This window comes from Oryctolagus cuniculus, chromosome 4, assembly GCF_964237555.1.
Source record: "Oryctolagus cuniculus chromosome 4, mOryCun1.1, whole genome shotgun sequence".
NCBI classification, from domain to species: domain Eukaryota; kingdom Metazoa; phylum Chordata; class Mammalia; order Lagomorpha; family Leporidae; genus Oryctolagus; species Oryctolagus cuniculus.
In genome coordinates, this window is record NC_091435.1 from 120,861,177 (window position 1) to 120,886,116 (window position 24,940).

Genomic DNA, 24,940 nt, shown 5'->3' on the forward strand with positions numbered 1-24,940 from the left:
CCATTATTGTACTGGCACCGCAGCTCACTAGGCTACTCCTCCGCCTGCGGCGCTGGCACACCGGGTTCTAGTCCCGGTTGGGGCGCCGGATTCTGTCCCGATTGTTCCTTTTCCAGGCCAGCTCTCTGCTGTGGCCAGTGAGTGCAGTGGAGGATGACCCAAGTGCTTGGGCCCCTGTACCCACATGGGAGACCAGGAGGAGGCTCCTGGCTTTGGATTGGCGCAGTGAGCGGCCACAACGCACTGGCTGTAGCGGCCACTTGTGGGGGGGGGGGTGAACCAACGGCAAAAGGAAGACCTTTCTCTCTCTCTCTGTCCACTCTGCCTGTCAAAAAAAAAAAAAGGCCATTATCATTATAATGACGATGATGAGAATAGTAATAAATACATCTATACGCATGCACTAGAATGTGCATGGAATTTTGGAAGGAATGGCTCCTGAAGCCCCAACCATGAACTCCCCATTTAAAACTCTTGGCATGTATAATTTATGGGGGAAGGGAAGATAGGGGAAGGAATCAGCCGTCCAAATACATGCTGTGGATTCACCAAAAAATACTAACCTAAGGAATTTGCTGTGACCACTGCATTAGCATGTTAAAAAAAAAAAAAGTCCTCATAAAAAAAAATGGGGGTAGGGAGTTCTGTAAAACATCAAACTGTGGCTATCACTAGAGACTAAGGCAACATCAATCTAAGGCCTTAAAGAAGCCACAGCTTCAGAATCCAATCTCACCTGGTGCCTGCTGGGTTCTAACACTAAGGTTCCTAAGGAGGATTAAGATTTGACTGCAAGGTTAATGTTTCTGTTCCTGCTAAGCTGTGCATAAAAGAAGAGCACTAAAAAAAAAAAAAAAAAAAAAAAAAAGACCATACATATGAAGGTAGTTCTACTAGAAAACCCCATGGAGATGCAGAATCTATTAACTATTATTAGCCACTGAATACATTTAATTTTATTGTGGAAATAGGCAATAAATACTTCAAAATTATTAAATACACAAGCCACTGTTATATAGTGCAGCTCATATAAAACAGAATCAATTTGTCATCCTTTGCAAGAAGCCGTAGGCTAACATAACCCCTCCTTGCAAGAAGCTGCTGCTATTTGACCAATTCTTCAACCTACAGAAACAGTAATTTCCCATTCAACAGAATGCTTATGAGACAGGAGACAGTCTCACAGTATCTTACCCTTTAAAATTTAAACTATACAGCTTCTTAGCGAGGAAGATGGAAAATAATTCTAATTATTACAGCCATGCGATCACCTGGAACCACGCCACTCATGGATCAGGCCCTACAGAAGTGCTTGCCATCCCCGGCCCTGAGCTCTCTGGTACGTGGAAGTGATGCCTTGCTTGTCCTCTCAGCCTCCTTCTCATGGAAGGAATTCCTGTGCAGCACACATCTCAATATTTAGAATCTATGGACCTAAATATGCTATAAAATGAAAATACTACAAAACACGCCTACCCTGATAAAATTCCAAGTATTACAGAGAGGAAACGTGCCCAGGTATATTTTCACAGGCACACTTGACTTAGCTGGGAAACCACTGCCTTCAGGCTCCTGAAATGCACGATTCTGCCTGCCCACATTTTGCACTGTGCAATCTGACCTTCGGAGAAACACCTGCTAGTCGCGGGTAACGGACCTCACACGAGGAAGAGGCATCCTTAAGTCAGAGAACTGGAGAGCTTCTAAACTCAGTGGGTTGAGTAATATCCCAATATTAACTATCCAGACAGAGACTGGCCATGCCTGCTGTGGCAAACAGGGCTTTCTCTTAGGATGCTCTTGCTGTCTGTTTACATCCAGGCTCTTTTCAATGCTGTCTCAGTAGCTCAAGTCCTAGGAAGGAGTTCTTCAACACTCAGGAACTGATCAGTGTTGAATTCATACCTCTACATAGCAAATTAGCACACAGCTGAGAACATTCATTAAAATTTTCCTATTTGGAGTTTTAAATGCATATTGGTACCAAATTCTTATTCACTAACCATTTAAAACAGCATAGTAGTAAAAATAACTTTGGAAAGAGGAGTACAACTTTAAATGTCAAGTGCATGCCGGTTGATTTTTGAAAATTTCTAGGACCATCAATTATGACTTCCGACTTACACACTATTCTTAGACAATCCTGCAAACTGGATATAAAACAACTCACTTCCTGTGCAATGACAAAAACAAAAAATCACACTGAATGTTACAACATGAAATTCTGATCGGATTGTCCTCTGAATCCCCTTACATTCAATTACAGTTCAAAGCAGTTCCTCTTATTTGCACAGACATACAAAATGTGCAAAGCACAGATCACCAGCCAGGATTTCACAAATGCTTTAAAGGCCAAGGAAGCAGTGCTTTCTGGCCCATTACTCCCCAGAAAACCTAATTACAATTCAGATACTGTATGTGATGAAGGCCGGAGCTGAGCGGAGGAAGGCAAAATCCCTTGCAAATCCGGGAAGAGGCAACCTGCTGCGTTGGAAGAGGAAGGCCTCCTCTCCCAGAGGATGCCGGCCTCAAAATCAGGCTTTCAAACCTACCTGATACGAGCAGTTCTCCTGATGTACCATCTCAGTGCATCCTAGGGCGCAGACCCCAAAGCAGGACTGCTCAGCGAGGCTGCGAAGGGAAAGCTCCGAGCATCCACGCGCGGGCGGCGGCGAGAACGCCCTGGAAAGGCAGGGGCTCCCCGCAGATTAAAATGGATGCTGTTTCGCTGATCAACCTGCGCAGTGGCACTGCCTGTGCCGGGAGGCGCGCCGCGCCGCTCCCCGCCTAGCCAGGCAGCGAGGCCGGCTTCCGCGACGGGGAGCGCGGCCGGCGGGGGGAGGGGGCGCAGCGCCCGCACAATCAGCCAATTATATTATGGGCACAAAGAGAAGGATCAGTCTGGGGCTGGTGTGACCTTCTGGTGCTTTATGAAGGCAGTTAACTGATGTGGAAACATTCTCGTCCTCATTAAAGAGAAAAAGGCCAGCAAGGGAGAGGGAAAGGGACAGGCACAAATCAATGTTGCAGTTGAACATTTCTAACCTCCGGCATCATCTTCTTGCCCATGGAGGCTGGTTGGTTGGTGCTATTTAAAAAAAAAAAAAGGCTTGAAAGAGCATTTCAGAACTTTGAACGTGCTACAGGGAAAACACTCCATTCTGAATACCCACACTGAGAGGATGTCTTCCATGCTAGGTTTTCAAGGGGCTGTCAAGTTTGTAACCTAAAGGAGTGTCTTCCCTCTTTAAAAACATATTATTTGGTAATACTTTAATTCCCCACTAACAAGTATCTCGGGTTCTTTGCTTATTTTTAAGTTAGACATAAGATGAAATAATTATTACTGTAATTTTTGTAGGGAGAACACATATTACAATATTTGTTAGTATAATTTATTCATTTCATGGAAACTAAACTTATAAGTTTATTTTGAAAGTGTGGCTTTGTGGGGCTGGCACTGTGGTACAGTGGGTTAAACTCTTGCCTGCCGCACAGTCATCCCATATGAGTGCCAGCTCAAGTCCTGGCTGCTCCACTTCCAATCCAGCTCCCTGATAATGTGCCTGGGAAAGCAGCAGAAGATGGATCAAGTGCTTGGGTCCCTGCACCTATGTGGGAGACCCAGAAGAAGCTCCAGGCTCCTGGCTTGGGTCTGGCTCAGTCCCAGCCATTTGGGGAGTGAACCAGTAGATAGAAGATCTCACACTCTGTCTTTTCCTCTCTTTAACTCACCTTTCAAATAAATACATAAATCTTTTTTACAAAAAAAAGGTGTGGCTTTGCACATATATATATGTACATGCTGCAATGTGAATATACACACTCCCACTGTAGCACACATGACCCCTGAATCAGACCATCCCACCCAAGAGACAGCAATGGAAATGGCCCTGCATAGAACAAGCAAAGGCAATGCACATTGGATAATCCAGAATTCTGAGAAAACACTGGGCCCAACCTCTTAGCAGCTTCAGGGACCTTCTAGGTAGGACTTCAGGAAATATAAAAAGCAATGAGCAGGTCTGTAAACGCTTCAAGCCAACTTAATGACTGAAAATTAAGAAAAATAGAAAACCCAGTAAAGTAAAATTTCTTTATATTCCTCACTTGCCACAAGCAATTCATTGCATTTTTTCTTAATAAAATGATTCCAATACAAAAATGGCACTCCCTAAAAACTTGACTGAATTTAATCAAATTTCCTTAAAAATGAGAAGGAATATTATTTTAATATCTCCCTATCACCCTTCTCAAAACTTTCCCTTCTCGTCAGTAACCATAGAGTCTTCGTTACGCTACTGAGATGGCTGGCAAGAGTTCTCACATGAAGCACTCTCTTAATGAATGGTGAGAGTTCATGCTTGGAATATTTGGTAATTTATTATATTTTAAAAAATTTATTTGAGAAGCAGAGACAGAGACAGAGAGGGAGCCCCAGTCCACCAGCTCATTCCCCAAATGCCTGCAAGGGCTGGGGTTGAAGCTGAGAGCTGCTGTGAACACAACCCCCAAGTTTCCCATGTGAGTGGCTGGGTCCCAATCACTTGAGCCATCACAGCTGCCTCCCAGGGTCTGCGTTAGCAGAAAGCTGGAACCAGGAGCCAGAGCCAGGAACTGAACCCAGGTGCTCTAACGTGGGACTCAGGCATTTCACGCACCAGGCTGAATGGCCACATCTGCTAATGTGTTTTAAATTTTACAACAACATCTCTGTTATTTGGAAAGAAAAATGCCTATTTTTATAAATTTCTTTTAAGATTCATTTATTTGAGAGGCAGAGTCATAGACAGAGAGAGGGAGAGACAGAGACAGAGGTCTTCCATCCATTGGTTCACTCCCCAAATGCCTGCAACAGCTGGAGCTGGGTTGATCCAAAGCCAGGAGCCAAGAGCTTCTTCCAAGTCCCCCACAGGCATGAAGGGGGCCAAACACTTGAGCCATCTTCCACTGCTCTCCCAGGCCATCAGCAGGGAGCTGGATTGGAGGCGGAGCAGCCAGGACAGGAACCGATGCCCATATGGGATGCTGATGCTGCAGGCGAAGGCTGCTTAACTCACTATGCCATAGCAGTGGCCCTTATAAATATTCTTAATTTTTGCTATTTGAGATTCAATGAGGAGAAAAGTCTGCTCCCTTAATTCAGCTCCACTGACACACTCATATGCACACTCATTGAGCCTTCTTAGGAGAATGAAAAGGCGGCAGGGCAGGCTTAACCCTTAGTGTTCTCACAGACTCCTATTTCAGCACTAGGTTCAAAGGAGAACTCTGGGGATAGCTCTTGCAGAGGGGCAGGGCCCTGCAGGGCTCTGCTACAGCAGAGGTGGGCCAGGAAACACGTGCAGGGCTTTCCAGGCCTGCGCTTAGGTCAGAAGCACACGGAAAGCCTGATGAATGATTCACAAGTCTTGGAAGGCAGAATCTTCTTCAGTAGGAAAGAAGGCAGTAACTTTTCAGGGAAAGGCAACAATCAATACCCTCGCCCATCCCACACTCCACCTCGCCATTGGGTAATCCACACCTTACAGACACAGAGCCCTCTATGCAGATGGCCTTGCCATCCAGCCACCAAAGGAAGGTTCTGGAATCCTAAGTATCAGCAAGGAAAGGTAGGCCAAAGAAAAAGTTCCTTTTGCAAGGCAGCTGATAAGATGAAATGAAAACCTTGGGCTTAATACAGAAGGCATCCTCCCACCTTCCATGACAGAAGAGCTCTCACTTCAAAGGCTGTCTGACCTGGCTCAAATTCCTGCTCTCACCATCTATGACCTTAAGACTCAGAACAGGCATCCAAGCTGCACAAAGTTTACAAAGCTACTTTCTGAACTCTGCTCTCTTCCCAAACTGAAGGCTCTGGGATATATTACATAAGCTCCTAAAGACATGTATCATGTGTTATATAAAAAAAAAAAAGTCTAAACATGATTCTACTGTTCACAGTTGCAGTTCCATAAATAGTGGAAGTGATTCAGAGGTGGCTCTGGGGAGAACAGATTTATGACAATTGTATCCCAAATCCTGTCAAAAAACCCTCCCAAGTGGTATAAACAAGGAGAAAAAAGGAATATATCAAGCGGGCTTCTCTTTATAGCCATTTATTGGAAAGGACTTTGTGTTATCATTTGAATTATGATTTGCTAGCACAAAAAACTTTGAACAGCAACCAGTTGTTCCAAGAAACATTCAGGCTAGAATAACTTACCAAACGGCAGTCCCATTTGTTACTTCTGACTGAGAAATATTGATGAACTTGTTATTTTTCAGCACAGTCTAGCAGCATAATTCCTTTTACTTCTTAAATCCTCAGAGCTTCTCTTCTCATTAAAAGCACTAAGTTTCAGATTTCGATGGGACCTCAAGAGATCACTTGGTCCAACGCTGTTAAATTCCAGATATGGAAACTGAGGCCCAAGAAAGTTGTGACATGCCCAGCAACAAACAAGACATCAAAGTAAGTAGAACAAAGAAACAAAAGTGATTTCCTGGACTGGCACCAGGTGAGAATGCACCAGAGAGAGCTGCCTGTCTGCCCTCAGAATTCCCAGGTTGAAATGCTGTGAGGAGGTGGGACCTGTAAGCTCGGACCACAGAGGCAGAGCCCTCACGTGCGAGATGCACATCCCCACCAAAGAGGCCCCCATGACCGCTCTGCTGCTTCCACCAGGGGAGGGCACAGTGAGATGATGCCACCCACGAATCAGGGGACACGACCTTACCCGACCCTGAATCTGCTGGCGCCTTGGTCTTAGACTTCCCTGCCTCCAGAATTATGAGAAGTGCGTTTCTGTTACTTGTTAAGTGGCCCTGTTTATGGTATTTTGTTATATAACTGCCTAAGACAAATGCTAAAGGAAGACCCACCAGACATAGAGAAATAAACTCCCTTTGTTTGAGCCAAAGAAGTTTGGCCTTAAAATAAAAATCTATCAAGTAAGAGCAAGGTTGCAGTGCAGTTTTACTTAAATCCAGACCCAGGGCATATTTTAAAGAGAAAAAAAAAAAAACTCAAGTATTTCCTGATTAAAATATTGTTCCTGTTTCTGCCATCATACAAACCACTGTGTCACTAAATACAGATTTCTAGGAGACCTCAAGAGATCATTTAATCCAACACTGTCATTTTCCAGATGGAGAAACTGAGGCCCCAGAAAACTGTGACATGACCAATAACAAGCACAAAGCATCTGAGTAAGAAAAAGTTGTGGCAATTAGTAGCAACAGGAGGAAGATGTTGGGGGACAATAAACACAGTGGTAGGAAAATACACCCATGGGCCATCTGAGGGTAGTCTCCAAAGTTAATTACTGGGATCAAGGACTGATTTGAAAAGGGTAGAGGAAATTCTCTGGCATCAGTTGGTTTATGTATATTTGTCAAAAGTCATTGCATAAAACATTTAAAATTTGTGCATTTCATGGTCTGCTATAAAATTTATATAATATTAAAATTTATGTCTGAAGAATAAATTGCATCTGGAAAATAATACAGAGCTTGCTACCAAATTTTAAAGTCTAGTTTATGATATGCAGGCTAAAGAATTTAAGGGGACAATTACTGATTTGGCAACTTACTTTGAAATGCATCAAATAATGCGAGGAATTGATGGATGGGTTGAGGGACAGATCAATGGATAGTTGTGACAAAGAAAGTTTAGAAAAAAAGAACCTCAGCTGTAGGAGCTGGTATCACTGGGCATTCATGAAAAAATTCCCATTGGAAAATGTTTACAGTGAAATGTTGGGAAAAAGGAAGTACTGGGGCGGGGGAAGCTGGACAGGAAGTCGCTGTCTTAGGCAGTCAACTTTAAGCTTTTCTTTGGCAAACTGGGGAAAGTAGCCAGGTATTTCACACAGCTTTAACTTGTGCTTTTTTACAAGGTAAAAGAAAAAAGGAACTGTGGGGAAAATGGATCCTGTGGCTACAAGGGGAACCCAGTCTGTAAATGTCCCACCTGAAGAAGAACTGCTATCGCTGTTGTTGCCCCCAGCCCAGGCAGCAGCATCAACGAGAACACACCTCTGAACACGCTTCAGTTTGTGAAAGTGCTTTCCTCAACATCTCCCTTGATTCTTACAACCTTGCAGTTGAAACAAGTTCCTACTATGTGCCATGTGAATCAGTGTTTCTGCCCTCGAGGAGTTTGGTAAGGGATGCTGGTGACACACAAATGACTGTGTATGATGAAGAATGACTTCAGTATCTCCAAAGAGACTTTGTTCACTAGGAATTCAAGAGAGGAAGCTAGGGTGAACCAAGAGATTGCAACAATTGTGTTCATTGGGTTATTAATTCCTTTAATGTCTGTCTTTTCAAGATATAGATTAATGTAGGCTTCCTTAGAACTTGGATCTTGATTGATTTTCCTTGGTGCTGAAATAGCACTATCGGGTATAGAACAGGCTCTCAATAGACAACATATTTTACTGAGCTCATATATTGGTAGGCTTTTAGTAAATATTTTTTAAATGAATGCATAAATGAGTATAAATGAGTAGACCTTCGGAGAATTACCTCATCTCTCTTCCACGCAATTTTCTCATCTATAAATTAGAGATGTTTATTCCCTGCCCACTGGGTTGATAAGAGGGTGAAATTACAGTAACCTGTAGAAATATCTGGTAGGGACACAGAAAAGGAACAGAATGAAATAATAAGCTTTCAAGGAACAGAGGCCAGAAGGATAGAGGTGCGAATGGGAATGGGAATGGAAGGGGAAGATGGATGGATGCATTCCAGACACTGCAAAAGAAGAATGGGTAGCACTCGGGCAGTGATCTGACATCGGGGACTGAACAGGACAGAAACTGGAATGAAATTTGTGCTGTGAAAAGAAACACGGGTGATGGGAGAACAAACTAATTCTTGGGAGCTGGGGTGCAGGAAGGAGGTTTTTTTTTTTCTTCTACTTTTTACCCACAAAGTTTTCAGTCGAAGGTACAAAAGGCAACTGAAGCTCAAGAATGAAGTCAGGCCATCAGAATTGGGTGAGCTTTTGCAGGAAGAAGCTGATTGAAGCTGTGGAAGTGAATTTGGAAGGGAGAGACTGTAGAGAAGCAAAGTACCACTGCAGTTGGCCTAATCTGGTCCTAATCCTCACATGGCAAAGGGCCATTAAGGCTGCTGACCGGATGATTCTGGAGATGAAAAGCAAGTGGGTTACCCAAGTGAGGTACTGTAATCATCCCAAGGACCCTCACCAGATAAAAGAGGGAGGCACCAGAGGAAGAACCAGAGAGGGCAGTATGAGGAGGACTCGGCCCAACATCATTAGCTTTGGAGACAGAGGAAGAGGCTCCCTGGGCCGGAGGTGGGCTGCCTCTAGAAGAAGGAAATGGACTCTCCCTAGAGACACCAGAAGAAATGCAGCTGCAGCCTGGTGACTTCAGTCTTCTGAGAACACTTGGGACCTTTGAACTCTGGGGTTGTAGTCCAACAAATGTGTGATGTAAGCCACTACATTTGTGATGATTTGTGCCAGTGGAAATAGAAAACTAACACTTGAATGACAGCCCACATTTAGAGGGCAAGAAGATACAGCAGAGGTATGATCAACAAGGGGAGAGCAAATGAAAACTAGCACAGTGAGGGGTCAAGGAGATGGAGGGCAGGCGGGCAGAGCGCAGATTCTTCAAATACTGCAGGGATGGAGAGGAAAAAGACGACCAGAGGCCATCAGTTTTAACTAATAGGAAGTCATGACTTACCACAGGGAGTAATTTCAGTAGTGGTGTTTCGGGGTTGGAAGCCAGGTGGTTGTAGTTAAGAAGTTGAGGAACAGAGAGAGCAATTAGTAAAGAAGTTTGCTGGTGAATCAGAGCATTAGAGTCGTAGCTTGAATGTGTAACAGAATCATGGAGGTGGTTGTTGTGGCTGTTTGAGATACAAGAGACCCAAAGGTCTAGGTGGGCAGAGCAGAAGGACGGGAGCAGAAGGCAGAGAGTGATGATGATGGATAGGAAAATAACTGAAGGGGGCAGATGCTGCAAGAGCTGGACCAGGAACATGGGGCCAGCCTCCATTCGCTCTTAGAATGTGGTGGGTGACATGTTGAGTAAGGAGGAAGCTGTGGTGGTGGTGGTGGTGATGGGGCAGGGGGGTGGGGAATACAAGGGAGGAAGATGATTGGGTGGCCTCGACTGGGTCTGTAAAGGAACAGCTGTAGGCTGCTCACTGGAAGGAGTATATGTGAGTGCTTGGACTATGGTAGGGAAGCTTTTCCAAGAGATTTTGTAAGGCTTTGCTGTATTATTTAAGAGTATTGATTGAATTCCACTGTAGAAGACAGGAAAGTCAGGAGGAATGAAACTCCTTTTTTTTTTTTAAAGATTTATTTATTTATTTATTTGAAAGGCAGAATCACAGAGAGGCAGAGGCAGAGAGACAGAGAGAGGTCTTCCATCCACTGGTTCACTCCCCAAGTGGCCACAATGGCTGGAGCTGGGTGATCGGAAGCCAGGAGTCAGGAGCCCCTTCCGGGTCTCCCACATGGGCGCAGGGGCCCAAGGACTTGAGCCATCTTCCACTGCTTTCCCAGTCCACAGCACAGAGCCAGATTGGAAGTGGAGCAGCCAGGGCTACACTGGCGCCTATATGGGATGCCAGCATTGCAGGAGATGGCTTTACCCACTACATCACAGCCCTGGCCCTGGATGAAACTCTTAAGACATGTTAAGTATAGATAAAGGACATGTGACAGCCTGCAAGACACAGGTGAAATGATTAAGATGTGTTAGATTTAGTTAATGAGTAGGCAAGTGGACATAGTCAGAATTCATGCATGAAATATCAAATAAGTTAGTAAACTGGATGTGTTAGTCCTAGATCAGGTGTGTATTATGTTTCTGTGTCTGTTGAGCACAGAAAAGGATGGAAAGATGAAAAAGCATCTAATATTCATGACATATCAAATAACCAGAGGCACATGTTGCACTCTTATTCATTAGATTGAATAAGACTGCCCGCTGGTGACATTCAACTTGGTCCTACGTGTTTTATGCCCAAGAAATGCAAACACAGCTCCCAACTTCTGATCAAGAGGCAAGCTACAGAGAAAGCTGGCAGGACTTGCCCCTGTGTCTGACCAATCATCTTATGTGTCAATAGAAGACAACTCTGTCTAGTTCAGAATGCTTTCTCAAACCTCACTTCTGGTTCGATTCTGTATCACCAACACAGAAAGCGGTTGTGGCAGAGGCTGGATGCGGAGATACCACATAGCCCAAGGTACAGGTGGGGTCGTCCCTCTTCATGCCCGTACCATAGCCTAAGTCTGGCAGCCAGCCCTTTTCTTTCCCTTGCTTCTTGCTCTGCATTTTAAATAGATTTAATGACCTGTGTGATCTGAGCATCTTAAGTGGTCTGTGACTGCTGGGATAGCGTGCCTGGTAGAGGCTGTTGTGGCCATGGCTGCATAGGGGTCATTTCCCACACTGCAGACACGGGACTGAAGCCTCCAGAGATACTTCCACACATTTCCCAGCAACACTCTGAGGCCTGAAGTGGAAGACAGGAGAAAGATAAAAATGAGACAGGTTATGATTTTTTATTCTTATAAATAAGCAACTCACCTGAGAGTCTTACGAACTGTGTGAACTAATTTCTGCCAACGTTTTAGACTGATCCTAGTGACATTTATGCAGGTTATTTTAAAAAACAGTTTCCTGTGCAAATTTTTAGTATGAACCAATGGCTGTCACTTTTCCTTCTAAGTATTGGAATCTACTTTTAAAATGAAAATCACTATGCAAAATAAGGAAAAATAGGCCGGCGCCTCGGCTCACTAGGCTAATCCTCTGCCTTGCGGCGCCAGCACACCGGGTTCTAGTCCCAGTCAGGGAGCCGGATTCGGTTGCCCCTCTTCCAGGCCAGCTCTCTGCTGTGGCCAGGGAGTGCAGTGGAGGATGGCCCAAGTGCTTGGGCCCTGCACCCCATGGGAGACCAGGAGAAGCACCTGGCTCCTGCCTTCGGATCAGCGTGGTGCGCCGGCTGCAGCGCGCTGGCCACGGCGGCCATTGGAGGGTGAACCAATGGCAAAGGAAGACCTTTCTCTCTGTCTCTCTCTCTCACTGTCCACTCTGCCTGTCAAAAAATAAAATAAAATAAGGAAAAATATGTTTATCAGGATAGCATTCTGAGTTCAAATTTATATGTACCTATTCTGTCCTTCAGTGAGAACATAAAGCTCTTTTGTCACACGTAAAAAAAATAAAAATAGAATTTATGGATGCCAGAATCTTGTGCCAACTGTACTTTTCTCACTACTTTGTACATTAGTTATGCCACATCAAAAGAATCCTGTTTCACAGAGAAGCAGTTATAAAAGATAACAGAGTTCTCGTTAATAGCGTATCCTGCGATCCCTGGATAGTCTTCATGAAACACATTCTGAAGCTTGACAGCAAAGTAGTAAGAGATTTATTCAAAATTTATGTACTAACAATATATAGTGATTCCTCACATTTCTTACTATAAACAAGAGAAGAGAAGGCAGACTACCTACACTTACAAAAGGTCATCAAAAACCTTCTCATCTGATATATTGAGTAGTTTCTGGCCAGGCACAACTCACCCTTGGGCTTGATGAGAGACTCGCAAACAGCTGTGCCTGACCCTGACCCAGCACTGAACCCAACGGGGGCTCCTGGGCAGCACCAACCATTTTCCTGCTTGGCCGTGTACAAGCGTGACGTTTCTAGACAGGACACGACGGAACCACCACCTTCACAGGCACTGGCATGGTTAGAAATTCAACTGTTCTGAGGACTGTAAAAGACTGCTTTATGTAGCAGGATAAATAAAATGTGCCGCTGCCAGAAGTAAGGAAGTGAAGAGAACAACTTCACACAGATGATGAGGGGGATGGACTCACTCCAATTCGGACGGAAGATATATTCTTTTCACAGCTTTACAGGACAACTCATCTCCAAAACCCTGTAGACAATCTCATCTCTAGATATATTCTGAATTATTTCCGTATTTCAGAACTCTTGAATTTCCAATTGGATTTTTTGGGGGTTGGAGATAAAGGGTTTAACAGATCACACAATAGGTACAAATTAGTCTCTACTAATACCTCCCTCAAGCCTAGGTTTTCACAGACATTCTGCAATCTGATGTATCGGGTGGTGCTGTAGCAGGCAGCCTCTCTCTCTCTCTCTAGAATAATGAGATGGTTTATATTTCAATAGAACCTGCCCAAGGATTTGCTTATTGGACACAGTCCTACTCCTCTCCCCATAGTATTTTCTGCCTGGTGCTGATTGAAATTCACATGCTGGAGAAAAACAGCAACAGACACATAGGTAAACTTGGATGGAATCTATGTCTCGTCTCTAATCTGTGTCAGCTTTTGAGGACTGTTCCTTTTAGTCTCTATTTACCACCTTCCAGAGTCAGAGAGAGCCGTGATAGAAAAGGAAAAGTAGGGTAACCTGCCAGCACTATCTAAAGGCTTTCCAAATGAAGTAACTTGGTTTGCCCAAAGCTGCTGAGCATCATATGTGTGCATGCAGGCGTGTGCATATGTGTAAGGGACACGCCTTATTCTAGCCATTTTCCCGGTCTTTTAGTAGCCCAGAAACCCTTGCCTACCAATATTAAGTGTTTTTAGCTAAAGCAATGCGTGGAATGCCTGACCGTTAAAAAAACAAACAAACAAAAAACCCAACCAGCCAACAAACAAAAAAAACCTGCACACTTCTCCCAGATGGTGGTGGTTAAAGAAAACCAGGTTAACAGAGCATCAGGGGAAAAGGAGGACTGCCGCTCTTGTTGAGGAAAGGTGCCCTCTAGTGGACAACTGTATTTTCAACTAGTTCAAACTGGGCAGAGATTACAACACACAGGATGCACCATCTTCTTGACATCTCAATATTTTTTAATAATGATTTTTACATAAATACATAAGTCTTAAGTTACATTAGTAGAATTTAAAATATTACACATAAAGTTACAATCTAGGCCATTTCTGATGGTTCTGGAATTGATACAGCCTTGGAGCAGAAAGGCCTGGTTCTGGGCTTGATTGTTCCTCTTATTAAGTGTGTTCTCCTGAACAATTGCTTCTATCCATGAACTTCTATTTCTTCATCTATTTAATGGGTTGACTCACAAACAGATCCCTGCCATCCCCCACACCACTGCAATTCTCTGGCTGTCAGGTGGTAGTCTTTTTAAACTGAGTTCATTTTAAATCATGAGGTTGCTAAATCAGCTATAAAATTAATATCATAGTATGTAGCACTGAATGAGTCATGAAAAAATAGATTTCGAGACCAGTGTTGTGGCATAGTGGGTAAAGCTGCTGCCTGTGGTGCTGGCATCCTGTATGGGCACTGGTTCAAGTCCTGGCTGCTCCACTTCTGATCCAGCTCTCTACTAATGCCCTCGGAAAAGCAATGGAAAATGGCCCAAGTGCTTGGGCCCTTGCCACCCATGTGGGAGACCTGAAAGAAGCTCTCAGTTTCGGCCTGGTCCAGCCCAAGCCGTTGTGCCATCTGGGGAGTAAAGCAGAAAAAGGAAGATCTTTCTGTCTCTCTTTCTCTCCCCCCACACAAAAAACTCTTTCAAATAAACCAATAAATCTTTTTAAAAAGAGGTAGATTTCTTTTTTTTTTTAGTTTCTTTCTTTTTTTTTAACTTTTATTTAATGAATATAAATTTCCAAAGTACGATTTATGGATTACAATGGCTTCCCCCCCATACCGTCCCTCCCACCCACAACCCTCCCCTTTCCCACTCCCTCTCCCCTTCCATTCACATCAAGATTCATTTTCGATTATCTTAATATATACAGAAGATCAGCTTAGTATACATTAAGTAAGGATTTCAACAGTTTGCTCCCACACAGAAACATAAAGTGAAAAATAGATGATTTTTTTTAAATGATGATGAAATCAAATCAGACCTATTGTCATGTTTAATCCCAGTGAGAGTCAAGTTGGGAGTTGATAATTTCTTTTCTTTTTTTTTTTTTTTTTTACAGAGGATCAGTTTAGTATGCATTAAGTAAAGATTTCAACAGTTTGCACCCCCATAGAAACACAAAGTGAAATATATTGTTTGAGTACTCGTTATAGCATTAAATCTCAATGCACAGCACATTAAGGACAGAGATCCTACATGAGGAGTAAGTGCACAGTGACTCCTGTTGTTGACTTTACCAATTGACACTCCTGTCTATGGCATCAGTAATCTCCCTATGCTCCAGTCATGAGTTTCCAAGGCTATGGAAGCCCTCTGAGTTCTTCGATTCTTATCTTGTTTAGACAAGGTCATAGTCAAAGTGGAGGTTCTCTCCTCCCTTCAGAGAAAGGTATAAAAAGAGGTAGATTTCAATTCAAGGTCTTCCTTACATAAATGTATTGAACATAAAGGTAGCAAGCTTTTTCCATGTTTCTTATACCGAGCATGTAAAACATTTTAGAAACTAGACATCTTAGATCATTAATTTATTATAAAAATCACAATTACTATTTTTAAAAGGTTTATTTCACAGCATAAAGTAAGACAATGATGAGAAAAAGGGAAACAATAATTTTTGCAGCCTGTCTTTCTGAAACTACCTGCACATCAACTAATGATGTAGCCCCCTAAGTGTGTTACTGAACATAGGACAGAAACATCATATGTTATGATTAAGCTATTAACACAATCTCTAAGGAACTGCCAAAATTCATCAGTGGCCCTTAAATCTTTTTACTAAAAACACAGGGGAGGTGTTGACCTGTGATGAGTCAGAATGGGAATTAGTCCGCAGGGTTCCAGGTACAGTCCCCAGCTGATGTTTCCAGGGCAAGTGAAGTGGCAACACAGGCATTTCTACAATCCTTCTCTTTTTTCATCTCCCCAGGAGAGATGTTCAAATGACCTCAGCTGCTGAAAGATGGGAGAACAAACACACATCCAAGAAATCTTCCAGAGCCTAGTAAAAAATGCCCAACACACATTTAATGGCCTCGTGAACTTACTTTAACCTCAAGCGGTTGAATTAAGAAAGTCTCATTTTTTTAGAAACAAGTTCTTTTGGCACAGAAAGGTACTGCTTAGGCAGTTATGCTACTCCAACTAGTGGACAATGAATGAGCTCACTGTCAGAGAGGAATGTTAAAATCAGCTGTGGAGATTCCTCAGCGGTAAAGTACACCTAATACCCTCACTCCTCTGGAACTCTCCAGCTTAATGCCATTTCCTTTGCAGATAGCAAGGACAGCCTCTGGCAGACACATCAGCTGGGCCCATAAAATGTTCCTGGGCTTTTTCATTATCCACTAAGACTGACAAGACTGAAATGGGCAGTCCCTTTGAGTCCAGTCCTATTGACCTCACTTCTCTCTCCTCTCCCTTCATCTGACAGGATGCTGAGGGACTGTAGGGTTGTTTTTTTTTCTCACTCTTGACACTCATTCAAGGGAAAAACCATCAGGAAAATGAACATGATCCATGATGCCCAAACACCTGTTCCTTTCTTTCTCTCCAAGCGTGTTGACACCCAGCCTGAGTGTGACCAGCTGAACAGGTGTGCCTGTGCTTTGCACACAATACTGGATATGTGGACGGACAGTTCAAGCTCCTTGTACTTTGTTGCAAAATTTTAAAAATCAACTTCATTTTCCAAAGAACAGAAGTGACTTCTTTGGTGGAGGTGTTGCTACAGCTGAAGAACTCAGATCCTTGACCCTAATTTTAGGTGGCATAAATATCTAAACTATCACTCAAACTAATTTAGCACCCCATACTACTGGAATGCCCTTGACTGAATCATTTTAATGGTTTCACGCTCCTTGGTGTAGTTCCCAAGGTGCTATAAAACACTATGGGCTTGCAGTCTTCCCTGTGTGAATTAAAAAATACTTAGAAAAGCATAATCAGATTGTGTCCATCTTGGTTTACAGCTCCTCGGTGGTTTTCTGCAACTTTAACATGAAATCCTAAATCCCTGAGGCTGCTGTGGGCCCCGTATACCCTCCAGACTCCTGTGGCACCTCTCAAAAGCATGCTCACCAAGCCCTAAGCACATTGGCAGAGCCAGGGCCATCCCTGCCTCAAGACCTTCACACAAGCTGTTTTTCAATCTGGTCACCCGGCCCCCTGCACCCAAGACAAATCTTCTCTTGCTTTGGTAGCGGGCCTTTCCGGAGACCTCAGCGGAAAGAAGGCCCTGCCTGAAGTTCAGTTAGCGCACACACTGTTTTCCTTCTCCACAGTTACCACAGTTGGTAATATTAATTCACTGGGGGGATCTGTATGGATGATTTGCTCCATGAGGGAGCAGGGGCCCTGTCTATCTTGTCATTGCACTTCCAGCATCTAGCACAGGGCCAGGCATAGATAGGCATTACTTAGCTGAATGAACGAATGAATGGAATTCCAGAGAAGTTCTGCCACTTCACAGCCTTCCAGGGAAGGAGGGTGCCTGGGACCATCTGTTACTAACTCACTTCAGCACATGGCCAAGCTGGTCAAATGTCCACTCGTTCATCTCAAGGCAGCAGGTGAAGTTCAGCTGGGGGCTCAGTGGCTGGTGGCCCGTTTATGAGCTTGGCTGGGGGAGGCCTTTGGGCTGCACTTCCCTCCTCATGGTTGCTTTGGCAGCCTGTGTGTGTGTGTGTGTGTGTGTTGGGGGTGGGGAGGGTTCCTTCACTTTGCAGATCTGCCTTAGGGACAGCATTTAGTGGGCCAGCTAAAGAATCATTTACGGGCCGGCAACGCGGCTCACTAGGCTAATCCTCCGCCTTGCGGCGCCGGCACACCGGGTTCTAGTCCCGGTCGGGGCGCCGGGTTCTGTCCTGGTTGCCCCTCTTCCAGGCCAGCTCTCTGCTGTGGCCAGGGAGTGCAGTGGAGGATGGCCCAAGTGCTTGGGCCCTGCACCCCATGGAAGACCAGGAGAAGTACCTGGCTCCTGCCATCGGATCAGCGCGGTGCGCCGGCTGCAGCGCGCCGGCCGTGGCGGCCATTGGAGGGTGAACCAACGGTAAAGGAAGACCTTTGTCTCTGTCTCTCTCTCTCACTGTCCACTCTGCCTGTCAAAAAAAAAAAAAAAAAAAAAAAGAATCATTTACAGCCCCTCAAGTAAGGTCAACACTTACTGAAGTACAGTATGACACAGCCACCCCCAATTTAATTTGAAATCAGTGAGAGACAGAGAGGCCTCCCGTGTGTGTGTGGTTGTTGTTTTTTTGTTTTTTTTTTTTTCCTATCTCAATTTGTCACCTTAGGTGAAGACATTTTACTTCCAAGGAAAAGCCTGGAAAAATAGGCAAGAAATTGCATATCGCTAACTTGGGCACCCCCAAAAGCCTAATAAGTGCAGAGTTGGAATTCTTCCATGTAAGGAGCCATACAGTGTCCCAAGTAGTCTTCTAAGCAAAAGAACAGAATGCAAGACGGCCAGGAGGAAGACAAACTGGATTTGTCAAAGACTGAAAATTGTAGATTTACCAGCCTTTGTGGAGGCTTACAGTAGGGGAAAAAGGAAATTAAAAAAAAAAAAAAAAAAGGCAGTAGCACGTTTGCTTTCTCAGGCAGGAAAACAATCAAAAACAGCTAAAACAAAAAGTATTTAGGCTGTGGCTTTCCAGAAAGAATTCTAACATCTGAAGAAGAAATGCCACACGTGGTGTAAACCGTTAATCCCAATGTGTGCTCTCGCTAGGAAACGTTTCCAAGTTCCATAGTACAGCATCATCACCACCTGTGATTTCCACATTAAAGAACTTCTAAAGCTTCAGTATTCCAGGCACTGCTTGCCTTGTCTTGGTGATAAATCAATCCTGACTCCGGGTCAAGAGTGCATGTAGTACAGGTCTGGCACTGCTGAATCAAGAAAGCCCGTGTGGAGTCTTCACTTAGCATTAGTCTCCCTAATTTGTGTTGATGGCAAGGTGATGTGTGTCAGGACTCAGCTCTTCCAAGATGGCGAGCGGAGTAAGGCCAGCATCTTGTCTGTTGGGATTAATGATGATCCAGTCTGGCATAGGTGCCTGTGTGGCTGTGTCCAGGGTATCTCCTTCTTCACCCCAAGGCCATGGCTCTTGACACCCAAGAGCAAATCAATGCCTCCTGTAGAAACAATAGGAGCCCCTACATCCAGTCAGAATTGTTCTCAAAGAAGGATTCGATGTTGTTTGGCATGAATGATAGTAATTCAGTCATGCTTCACTTGAAGTTAATAATTTTTAGATTTCTGATTTACTAATACATGGAGCTAATGACAATAGATGAAGAATTCTTCTGAAAGTGACACTAGTTCTTCAGGCTGAAAAAAATATAATTAAAAATTGGGAGTTCATAAGGTTTTAGATATTATTTACAAATCACATGGCTAACGTGTTTTCCATTACTTTCAAAATATCCTTCATCAATGAAATGCTGACACATGGATGGAATGATAAATCAAATTACCCAGCTGCTCATGATCACATTTTACCAGTCATTTTTTTTTTAAATTTATTCATTTGGAAGAAAAACAGAGAGACAGACAGCACTGGCATCTACTTGCTTAGTCCCCAGATGTCTGCAATGGCTAGGGCTGGTTCAGGCTGAAGCTGGGAGCTATGAGTGCAATCCAGGTCTCCCATGTGGATGACAGGAACCCAGTCAATAAAGTCATAACTGCTGCCTCAAAGGATCTGCCTTAGCAGGAAGCTGGTGTCAGGAACTAGAGCTGGGTATTAAATCCCAATATGTGAAATGAAAGTCTTAACCAACATTTTTACCAAGTGGCCAAATACCCACCCCAGGTATTTGTTTGTTTGTTTTTTTAAATATTTATTTATTTGAAAGTCAGAAAGCAGAGAGAAGGAAAGGCAAAGAGAGAGGGAGAAAGAGAGAGAGAGAGAAAGAGAGAGAGAGGTCTTCCATCGCTGGTTTACTCTCCAATTGGCTATAACAGCCAGAGCTGTGCCAATCCGAAGCCAGGAGCCAGGAGCTTCTTCTGTGTCTCCCAGGTGGGTGTAAGGACCCAAGGACTTGGGCCATTTTCTACTGCTTCCCACGCCATAGCAGAGAGCTGGATTGGAAGTAGAGCAGCCAGGACTCGAACTGGCACCCATAAAGGATGTCAGCACTGCTGGCAGCAGCTTTACCTGCTCTGCCACAGCACCGGCCCCCAGGTATTTGTTTTTTAGGTGTTAGAATGGGTACTGGGCTGGCTACAAACTTTGTAGATCTCTGAACAAAATGAAGAAGGGGACTCCTTATTTAAAAGTTATTAAGAATTTCAGCCCAGCAACAGCTGAGCATTAAACCAAGAACAAAGCTTTTCAACACTGGCAGAAGTCATGTGTCCATGAAGCCCGTCCCAGGTGGGTACATGGGGAGGAGATGGGCACCCAACTGACATACCAACATGTAGCTTGAGAACTACAGGAGTTCTGAGCCTTGAAAGGAAAAAGTATCTTTGACTTTAGCATGCAAATATCAAAGCTAGAACCTGCCTCAGAAGGAATGAAATTCAACAGAGATCTGAGGGAGAAGAGAGCAATTGACTCTCCCAAGCTCTCATCTGCCAGTTGCTGGGCTCCAGGTTGACCCTGCACTGTCACTAATTTTTTTTTCTTTTTTAAAGATTTATTTTTATTTATTTGAAAGACAGAGTTACAGAGAGAGGCAGAGACAGAGAGAGAGGTCTTCCATCCACTGGTTCACTCCCCAAATGGCTACAATGTCCGGAGCTGAGCTGATCCGAAGCCAGGAGCGAGGAGCTTCTTCTGGGTCTCCCAGGCGGGTGCAGGGGCCCAAGGACTTGGGCCATCTTTCTTTCTTGCTCCTACATTGAGCTCCAGTATAGGATTAGTTCCATACTACAGAAGCAGGAGCTCACGGAGTTGAGGCTTAACTGCTTCGAGTTGAGAAGAAGTAGATTAAGACATACAGCTACTACAGGGTATCTGGGGGTATTCTGCAGTTCTGCACGAGATTTCCTTCAAGGCCCACACTCTCTTCATGATGCCACACATCCCCCACTGCTGCTGGCCCAAAGACCCCCACAATCTGCACGCTCTGGGAAGGAACTCTCCCCTGACCTCAGATGCCAGCAGCTTCACCTCCACTATCCATCTTGGAGACTATCTAGCTACCGCAAAGCGCATCTGACTCCAAGTTATGCTTCCTCAACTTTAACTTCCTTTCCCTGGGGTTCTGTACATCCCTTCTCTGGCTACCTCCCATGCCTTCCCCCAGCCTCCATATGCCCATAAAGTGGGCCTACTTCAGGGAACACTGCCTCCATTGCCTTTCCACGGGAAGAACTTGAAGGCGCTGTCTCCCCTCAAGGCTTTTTCAGATGGTGGCTCTTCCCTCTGCCAGCTCCCTCCTGCCACAGGGCCTGTGGGTGGGCAGGTGTCTTCCTTGCTGCTGCCTTGGCTGCAGTCAGTTGCTCCTCTTCCCCAACACTCTGCTCTGCATCTCCTCCATCAGACTCCTGCTGCCACCCTAGTCAGCCTGCCTAGTGATAGCCACCAACTCCTCCTCCGGTTTCTCTGCTGCATGCAAGAGTCAATTTCCAACATCAGTTTTCTTAAAATCCCTGCGGATTTCCCAGGAAATCTGCTAGACAATCCCTCCAGAATTTGGGTCTGCAAATTCCTCCTTCTTCCATCTCTCTCTCTCTCTTTTTGACAGGCAGAGTTAGACAGTGAGAGAGACAGAGAGAAAGGTTTTCCTTTTCCATTGGTTCACCCTCCAAATGGCCGCTATGGACAGAGTACGCTGAGCCAAAGCCAGGAGCCAGGTGCTTCCTCCTGGTCTTCCATGGGGTGCAGGGCCCAAGCACTTGGGCCATCTTCCACTGCACTCCTGGGCCACAGCAGAGAGCTGGGCTGGAAGAGGAGCAACCGGGACAGAATCCGGCGCCCCAACCGGGACTAGAACCCGGGGTGCCGGCACCGCAGGCGGAGGATTAGCCAAGGGAGCTGTGGCACCGGCCCCATCTATCTCAGTTACACCCACCCCCGTGGTCAACTACTGACCTTGTCAAACCAAGAACTGCATGTCCTCCTTAATTTTGTCAAGTGTCCCATTCTCCAACAATCTCACACTGGTATTCCAGCTCACTCCACTTATCCCAATTATAATAATTCTTCAAATTCACCCCTGTATTGTCCCCATTATATCCTGCCCTCTCTCTACAAATCTGAGGTCTCATGACCCACCATGGAACCACCACACTCTCACTTCATATTCGCTTGATTAAATCCCAACTGTGAATAAATTCAGTTATTTGCTACTCTGTGCCTGCTTCCAGGCTACTTTGTGTGGCTGGGGAAAATATATAAAAATACTAACTGATCCCATTTTAAATTCATGACCCCTAGCCTCAAGTACACCTGTGGTGCTGCCTGGCCTCCTCTATGTGTCCCTGGCCAATTCACTCTCATGCTCTCCTAGACAACCACAAAACTCCCTGAAACGGTGGCCCAAACTTGCTGTCTATGGTTTCTCTTCTCCTTTATTCTCCTTTGAGTATTCTTCAGTGAGGCTTTTGTCTCCACCCTGCCAGTGAAACTGCCACACCTTCCTGTGTCCCAAGACTAATTCCCAGCCTTCCTCATACTGTATCTATGAGCAGTACCCAACACGGTCAGTGTCTGAGACAACCTTGTCCTCTGGTTCTTTCCCTGCAGTACAGGGCTCTCCTCTGCTGATCCTTTCTCATTTCTGTCACTTTCACCCACTGGAGCAACGCTGACCAATATGGTAGCCACAAGCTGTGTGTGGCTATTTAATTAAACTTGAAACTTTGGTTCCTTAATTTGTGCTTGCTGTGTTTTAAGTGTTTAATAGCCACATGTGCAACGGCAGTGAAGACTGAGAGATTTCTACCTCCTAGGAGTTTTATTGGGCAGATGATGCACTAGAATATCCTAAGCTGTCCTGGAAGTTGTTCTTTATTTAAATTCACGCTCTTGGAAATGTCATCCAATTTCTTGGTTGGTGACCCCACAATTTCTATCTCCAGCCTACACCTTTCTTTGAACTCAACTTCTCCATCCAGCTGTGTACTTACCATTTCCTCTTGCAGATTTAATAGGTGTCTGAAATTCATCAGACTCAAAGAACTCTGGATCTTACCTAACTCTCACCTCCTCAAACTCTTATACCCACAGCCTTCCCCATTTCAGGAAACGACAGCTTTGTGCTTCCAGTTGTTTTGGCCTAAAGCTTGGGGGTGGCCGGCGCCGCGGCTCACTAGGCTAATCCTCCACCTTGTGGCGCTGGCACACCGGGTTCTAGTCCCAGTCGGGGCACTGGATTCTGTCCTGGTTGCCCCTCTTCCAGGCCAGCTCTCTGCTGTGGCCAGGGAGTGCAGTGGAGGATGGCCCAAGTACTTGGGCCCTGCACCCCACGGGAGACTAGGATAAGTACCTAGCTCCTGCCATCGGATCAGCGTGGTGCGCCGGCTGCAGTGTGTCAGCCTTGGCGGCCATTGGAGGGTGAACCAACGGCAAAGGAAGAGCTTTCTCTCTTTCTCTCTCATTGTCCACTCTGCCTGTCAAAAAATAAAAAAAAAATAAAAAAATAAAAAATAAATAAAAAATAAAGCCTAGGGGTGAACTTTGTTCCCTGACTCTCAGGTCCCACAACCTATCAGGGCATCCTTTTGGCTGAATCTTCCTATCCAGAATGTTCTCACTTTGTCCCACCTCCACTGTTATTATTCTGCTCTGAACCACCCCATCAACTTTCACTGGGTTACCACTAAGGTCTTCCATCCAGACTGCCTGCCCCTGCCCTTTACCTTGGCTTATCCAACAAAACAGCCAGAGCACCTCATTGGAAAGATAAAGATTCCAACACTTCCCTCTCCACTCTGCTCAGAATCCTCTAGCAGCCCCCAAATCACTGAATAGAAGCCACAGTCCCGCTAAGAGCCTGCAGGGACCTACACCACTGGTCTTCCAGCACCAAAATGACCTGTTCTTCTCCAGACTCAGCCCTGCCCACAAGCCCTCTTAATCCGTGATGAAGTGAAATCGTTTCTTCAGGGCCTTCGCACTCAGCTGCAGATGTCTCTTGCCCAGATGTCTCTGTGACTGCTCCCAGACTTTCTTCCCATCTCTCCTCAGTGTCGCTTTAAGTGGGAGGTCTTCCCTGGCCACCCTGTGTCAAGTTGTATGTACTTCCTCCTCCTTGCCTCTCTCTGTCCTTACACTGCCCATCCCGACCCAGTTTGATTTTTCCTACAGCACTTGCCACATTTAAAATATAACAGAGGTACTTGTTTGCTGATTGCTTAACTCCCAGGTCTGTCTTAGCACAGTTTGAGTGGGAGAGGACCACACAGTACTTTAAATTTGGGTTCTTGGACACTGCACGCAGCCCAGGTAGATAGGTATAAGACAGAAAAGCAAAACAACGTGTGCACTGGGAAATGGCATGTCTCTGGCCATTCAATAATGAGTCTCAGAACCCATGACTAGGGGCTGGCACGGGGGCACGGCAGGTTAAGTTGTCTCTGTATGCCAGCATCCCATACAGGCTGTGGTTCAAGTCCTGGATACTCTTTCCTATCCAGCTCCCTGCTAATGCTTCTGGGAAGGCAGCAGGTGGCGGCTCAAGTACTTGGGCTACTGCCACGCACATGTCTGGGTTCCTGCTTTCAGCCTGGCCCAACCCCAGCTGTTGCAGCCATTTGGGGAGTAAACCAGTGGATGGAAGATCTCTGTCGCTCTGGCCCTCCCTCTCCCTTTCTCTGTCACTCTTTCAAATAAGTGAATAAAATCTTTAAAGCAAAACAAAAAGAATGCGGTACTGGGAAGGACGCAGTGACAAGCACAGCAGGAGTTTAACCAGGTGACAGTGACATGCGATTCCTCCTCTGCCGTCACAGGAGAGCTTTCAGGGAGACGTTAATTGAATCAGCACTTCACCACGGGGTCACACGGTTTAACTCGATTCTGATCAAATCTGTAGTAAGAACATGTTCTTTTCTTAGAAA

At 45.0% G+C, this 24,940-nt stretch overlaps 1 protein-coding gene across 6 annotated transcripts in view; it reads right to left on the bottom strand.

Moving 5' to 3' along the window:
* Window positions 1–24,940, bottom strand: part of SCHIP1 (schwannomin interacting protein 1) — a 175,923-nt gene that overhangs the window by 56,925 nt on the left and 94,058 nt on the right. The window contains exon 1 of one of the 6 annotated variants that reach the window (XM_008266407.4): window positions 2,553–2,836. The exons of the other annotated variants lie outside the window; for them this stretch is intronic. Coding sequence (XP_008264629.1) covers window positions 2,553–2,582 — 30 coding nt within the window. The 5' untranslated portion in view covers window positions 2,583–2,836. Of the gene's footprint in view, window positions 1–2,552; window positions 2,837–24,940 lie in introns of those variants that run through there. 6 annotated transcript variants of the gene reach the window in all.